The sequence below is a fragment of the Antechinus flavipes genome, chromosome 1, assembly GCF_016432865.1.
Source record: "Antechinus flavipes isolate AdamAnt ecotype Samford, QLD, Australia chromosome 1, AdamAnt_v2, whole genome shotgun sequence".
Classification (NCBI taxonomy): Eukaryota; Metazoa; Chordata; class Mammalia; order Dasyuromorphia; family Dasyuridae; genus Antechinus; species Antechinus flavipes.
Genome location: NC_067398.1, coordinates 287400863 through 287406862, shown reverse-complemented (window position 1 = coordinate 287406862; position 6000 = coordinate 287400863). Strand labels below are relative to the sequence as shown.

The 6000-nt window shown below is 33.7% G+C and overlaps 1 protein-coding gene across 2 annotated transcripts in view; it reads left to right on the top strand.

Annotated features, from left to right (window-relative positions):
- Positions 1 to 398: 398 nt before the first annotated feature.
- Positions 399 to 6000, top strand: part of MCC (MCC regulator of WNT signaling pathway) — a 225492-nt gene continuing 219890 nt past the window's right edge. Inside the window, exon 1 of one of the 2 annotated variants that reach the window (XM_051962163.1) lies at positions 399 to 1242. In XM_051962163.1, coding sequence (XP_051818123.1) covers positions 1186 to 1242 — 57 coding nt within the window. In that variant the 5' untranslated portion in view covers positions 399 to 1185. The remainder of the gene's footprint in view (positions 1243 to 6000) is intronic. The other variant, XM_051962155.1, reaches the window with a different exon arrangement.

Sequence of the window (6000 nt, the reverse complement as noted above, 5' to 3'; positions counted from 1 at the left end):
TGCATCGTTTTAAATCTGTCTCTCTACCGCTTTCACCTGTTTCTCTTCTGGGGTCAGAGAGGCTCTTCCAAGATGACAACACTTCATATCTTTGAAAACAGCTGTTATAACCTTCCCTATCAAATCTCTTTGCTACGCTAAATATCATCAGTTCCTTCAACTAGTCTTCCAGTAAATATAGTCTTCAATCCCTTGATCATCTGCTTCTGGAGGAGTTTGTTAGTTTGTAAACTATCTTTTAATTCCCAAGATTCCTTAACAATTCTCTTTGGTTGATCTGAGAAAATATCTGCCTTAAGCTAATGTAAAATCTTAATGAAGTTCAAGACTATCTGAAAGTTTTCAGATTAGTCAGTACCTTAGAGGGAAGGACTTTTCATGACTTAGTGAAGTCTATAGCTTTTCCTTTTCCTTTCCCTGTTTCCTTCCTCCCCCAAACCCTAGACAACCTTATTTCCTAGGCTATTTAAGTGGCTTTTCTTGTTTTTTTTTTTTTTAAAACCTTGTAGTTTTAGATGCTGTAATTAGTATTACAAAGACTTTGGAAAGATGCCTGCAGTTACAAAATGTCCTCCTCCCTCCTTTTTCTTTTTAGGTCCCGCCTCTTCTGCTCACCCTTTAGCCAGCAGCAAGACAGCTGTGTTCAATCAGAAATCACTTACAACTCCAGGCTGAAAAGGAGGGGGAAAACTATAGTGTGTAGTGCCGCTGAGAGGTCGATGTCTCACTCCAGCGGTCTCTTGTTCCACGGGGCTCGTCCGACTGATTCTTTGGAAGCGTCCTGGATGGTTTCTCGAGTTCTGGTCTCTTCTGGTAGTTGTCTTCCAACCCAGCTGAAGAGAAAGGTAGCTCAGAACTGCGAGGATATTGTTGGAGCTGTTATTTCACATGGACTTTTGGCAGTTTGGAAATGCAAAGCGTTTACTACCTTCTGTCTGCAGTCGGGGCAGTGTTAGAGAATTTTTTGTAGCAATGGATCTTTGGTGAAACGAAAAACCTAACAACCTGGCTATTTTCGGAGTGCTTGCATCATTATTTTGGATTTACAAATTCCTGAGTGAAAATGGCTGTCTGAACAAAATGTGCAAAAAGGAAAACGCGTGGAAAGGGAGTCAGTATTGAGTCTTATACACAATTTCCGTGTATTAAAACCTGGCGGAATAATCAAGTCTGAAAAGTTCAATCATGAATTCTGGAGTTGTCTTGAAATATGGAAATGACTCCTCTGCGGAGCTGAATGAGGTAAGAAAATCGCTGAAGTTTGAGCGTTCCTATTTGTCATGCGGTTTTTTTTTTTTTTTCTTTTTAAAAATCCTTCCTCTTCCTTTTTCACGTCTGTCTCCCTCCACCCCCTACTTTGTGCTTCCAGGCTGCAGTCCTTGCGATGAAAGATTAATTGATTTTCTATGTTATGTTTTAACTTGCAGTGCTGCTCAGGAAATGACCTGAACTTACTTTTACTTTGAATTTGCACTGAAGTGATTAAAAACAAAAACGATTCTTGTTCGGAGAGGCTTTTTCCTTGATTTAGTAAAGGATTCCCTCTCCTCTTCCGCCTCCCTTCTCCCCCACTCCCCCATTCGTTGTTGCTGTAGGTACAAACCATAGATCTTAGCAGAGATTAAGCGGATGGTAACTAAAATTTGATAGGAAGAAGAAATAGTATTAAGCCAACAACTTTGGTTGAACCCTTGAAATATTTGATTAAAATTTGAGAGAGTCCTGCTGCGTCTGTTTTGATGAGTTTATTTTTGTTGGGGGATGGGAAGGAAGGACAGTGAAAGCCTTTTAGAAGTTGATTTCCTGTCTTAATGGTAGGACTTGGATTCCACCAAACTAACTGAAATCTTGACCAGTTGTATTTAAATGGATTTTCAAATTAAAAGTCACCTAAAACGTTATGAAGATATTAGAATAGTACTGCTCTAAATTGCCCTTTTTTATAGCTGTAGGAATATCTTGGACATTTTGTAGTGGTTTTGAATGCGTGAAAAGAGCTGATAAGATTTTTAATGTCCAATTTGAGATTAGAACATCATTGTTTGCAATTTTTAAAAATGATAAGACTGATATAAACTTCTTTCTTTCTTTCCTTTTTTTCTTTTCCCATTTTATACACAGCTAATGAAGGGGGAAGTGAATAAATGTGGCAAATGTAGATTTCCAAACTAGTCACAAAGATGACTAGAGATGAGATCTATATCTTTCTGTGGTTAGCTGGATGGGGGTTGGAAATTTGAAAGAACTGGAGAGGAAGAGGAAGAACATCAGAAAAGGAAACCTGAGAAGGTTTAATGTTCTCATGAATAACCACTTACTGCAATTGGCCATGTAGCATGACACTTTGATTTAAAAATCTTTCTATTGTACTGTATTCTGTTTTGGTGGGGGAGGAGGGAGGAACAGATAAAATTACATTTTGTATTTATAGACAGTTACATTAGTTACGTAAGCCATATATTTTACAAATCCATTTAGGATTGGGGGGGAATAGATAATGACCTCAGGATTTTGTAGATGAAGATTAAGGACAGTTATTAAATAATGTGCCAAATTTACCAATAGGAAGTTATTAATATGGTAGGAAAAGAACCAAAGACACACATTTAAATCCTAGTAGGACTCTAAACCTCTTTTCCCCCATGTCCTGATGTCAAATCCTTTTGAAATTTTTCTTTTTTTAAAATGATGTTATGGCATAAAAGAATATTCACTAGGCTCACTAATCTTGCTTGCAATATTTATGAATATCATCAGTTTTTCTGTGCCATTTAGTTTCCTGGGCTTTAAACTTAAATGGTAACAATTCTGAGAGGTTTTTTAAATTGATTTCTGGATAAACCATCATTTTCTTGTGCAATGTTGTCAAACTCAGAAGTGGGGAAACTATATTTGAGGGCCTCATAGTGACTTAAGTTTTTAAAATGTAATATTATCCATGTTTTATTGTATTTTTATTTATTTGTTAAGTATTTTCTAATTACTTAAAATTGGTTTGGGTAGGATTTGGTGATGTGTTGGGTGGGAATGAGATCTTCATTTTAGTCCCTGTTTGTTTTTTTAACTTAAAATTGTGTGCTATCTCAGCAAAATGCTTCAAAACAGGCCTCAATTTCTGCAGTAGTAGTAATTTACAACTTAAAAAAAAAAAAAAGATATGCAGAACAAGCAACTTTTGCTTATAACCCTGCAATCAGAGCTACACCTTAAACTTGAAGTCAAAGCAAAGGTAGGTTTACCCTGCCATCTTCTAGATTTTTTTTATTATCTATTTTCCTCTAGCAATTTTTTCTTTCCTTCAAACTCAATCTGAATTTCCAGGAGTTTTCTCCACAAACATCTATGCTCTTTGATTTTATTTTAATAATTTTTTGGAGTCCGAATCAGTATTTTTGTAGGGATGGTCCTTTATTATTGATACAATTTAAGTTGCTTTTAAGTGTTTGAAAAACCTCAATCCAAAATAAATTTATGCTAGTTTGTTTTTTAAAAAAAAAGAACTTAAACTTTCACTTTCTGTTTTTAAAAAATTAAATTTAAAATGATGTGTACCAGAATAAAAGTGTGCATTTCCATCTTTTTAGGCTGTCGTCCAATAAAACATCTTGGTTTCATCAAATATATATTCTTTTCTTCATCTTTCCTTCTATGTTTAAGACTTTTTTTTTTTTAATAACCCGTACAACAAACTCTATGGAGAAATTGCTTTCTCTATTAAAAACAACAACAATCCGTAACTAACTTAAATAATAATGAAATGGCTCTCCCCAAAACCTTAAACTTATTGAAATTAGCTCAAAGAGGGAATAGCAAAATACTTTTAAGAATGGACAGGGTGAAAGGAGAGAGAGTGAGCAGGATAAACAGCCCAAATTGAATGAAAGAAAATAATTATAACTGTATAAAAATTTTTATAGCAAGTTTCTCTGATAAAGACTTTATTCTCAAATATATAAAGAATGGAGTCAAATTTATAAAAACAAGAGCCATTTCTCAGTTGCTAAATAGTCAAAAGATATAAACAAGCAGTTTTCAAATAAAGTAATCAAAGCCTTATATAGTTTTATGGGAAAAAAAGTTCCAAATCACTATTTATTAGAGAAATAACAATTAAAACAAATCAGAGCTACCCTTCCACACCTATCAGGTTGTCTAATATGACACAAAAACGAAAATGATTGGTTAAGTCATGAACTGATTCAGCTGTTCTGGAAAGCAATTTGAAACTATAGTGAAAGGGCTATAAAAATCATGCATATCTTTTGACCAAGCAATTCTATTACTATGGCTGTATCTTGAAGAGATTTAAAAAAAAAAAAAAAAAAGAAATATTTTAGCAGGTTGTTTTTTATTTTTGTTTTTGACATGGTGAAGAATTGGAAATTGATGCAACACCCATGAATTGGGCAATGATTGAACAAGTTTTTGTATGTGATTGTGTTGGAATACTATTAAATGCTGTAAGAAATGACAAGCAAGATATACTTGGAAAAAATGAGACGTCTATGAACTAATGCAAATTGAAATGAGTAGAAGCAGGAGAATATCGTATACAGTAACAGCAATATTAGATAGTGATCAACTGTGAATAATTTGGCTATTCCCAGCATTATAATGATCCAAGAAAATTCTGAAGGATTTATGAATTAAAAATTCTATACATCTCTAGAGAAAGAACTGGTGGACTCTGAATGAAGTTTGAAACATCCCTTTTCTTTAATTTTCTTTCTTTTCTTTTTCTTTTTTTGGTCTGTTTTCTTTCACGACATTTTACAAGATTGTACATGTATAATCTATGTCAAATTGCTTTCTCAATTGTGGGAGAGGGGAGGGAAGGAGAGCATTTGGCACTCAAAAGATTTTTAAAAAATGAATGTTAAAATTGTTTTTACATCTAACTGGAGAAAAATAAAATATTGAATTATAAAAAAATCCTCCATATCTCAGGGTTATCAAAATTAAGAAAAAACTATTTGTCCTACTTTCCTTTCTTGGAAAGCCTCTTTATCTCTACTCACATAGCTAGCCCTCTGATGTAGATCTTCATTCCATCTTTCCTATCATATTTATAAAGTGGTGTTCTTAAAAGTCCTACCCTTGCTTAGTAAGCTTCAAAAACTCCCCGTCCTCTTCAGAATCAAATATAGAAAAAAAAGAAGGCAAAAGATTTACATAATTTTGTTATTTGAAATGAATAACAAGTTGAATTTAGTAGATTTGCAATTTCACTTACAGTCATCTTTTTATTGTATTATGTTATGGAAATGTTTTATTCCATAAATATATATATTAATGTTTAAAAAGGGGAAAAATTTTTAAAAAGAATCAAAAAGGTTTGATTTTGATTCAAATTCTATGTTTGGCATTTAAAGCTCTTCACAATTTGAAATTTTTCTGTTTCCAATCTTCTTGTACTTTACAATCCACCATCCATTCTAGGTTATAGCTTTACATTCTGCTCTCCTTCAATATATAAAGAATGGAGTCAAATTTATAAAAATAAGAGCCATTCCTCAGTTGCTAAATGGTCAAAAGATATAAACAAGCAGTTTATAGGTAACAATCCCATCTTTCAACTCTGTCTTTTTACTGACATGCATGTAATACCTTCCCTTCTCATCTCTAATCTCTTCCCCTTTCTTCAAGACTTTGCTCAGATCCCACCTTTTGCAGGAGGCCTTTCTTAGTGTGGACCCTTTGATATTACCTTCCATTCACATTGTGTATCTTGTTATGCAGTTAGCTACATGTTGTTTTTCCCATTACAATGTGAGGAAAGAGAGGGATAATATTTTTGCCTTTCCTTATATTCCTAGCACTTAGAATGATGCCTGGCGTAAGTTTATGTATGTTTTATGTATGCTTGTTGACTGAAAACTTTCTTGTGGCAAAGGAGCACATCCTCAAATATCTAGCTGTAACCCTGCCACTCCAAATTGGTGGAATTAAAAGTATTGATGATTATGAGACCAAGTCCGTCTTAATTGTCTAAAAGTTTCA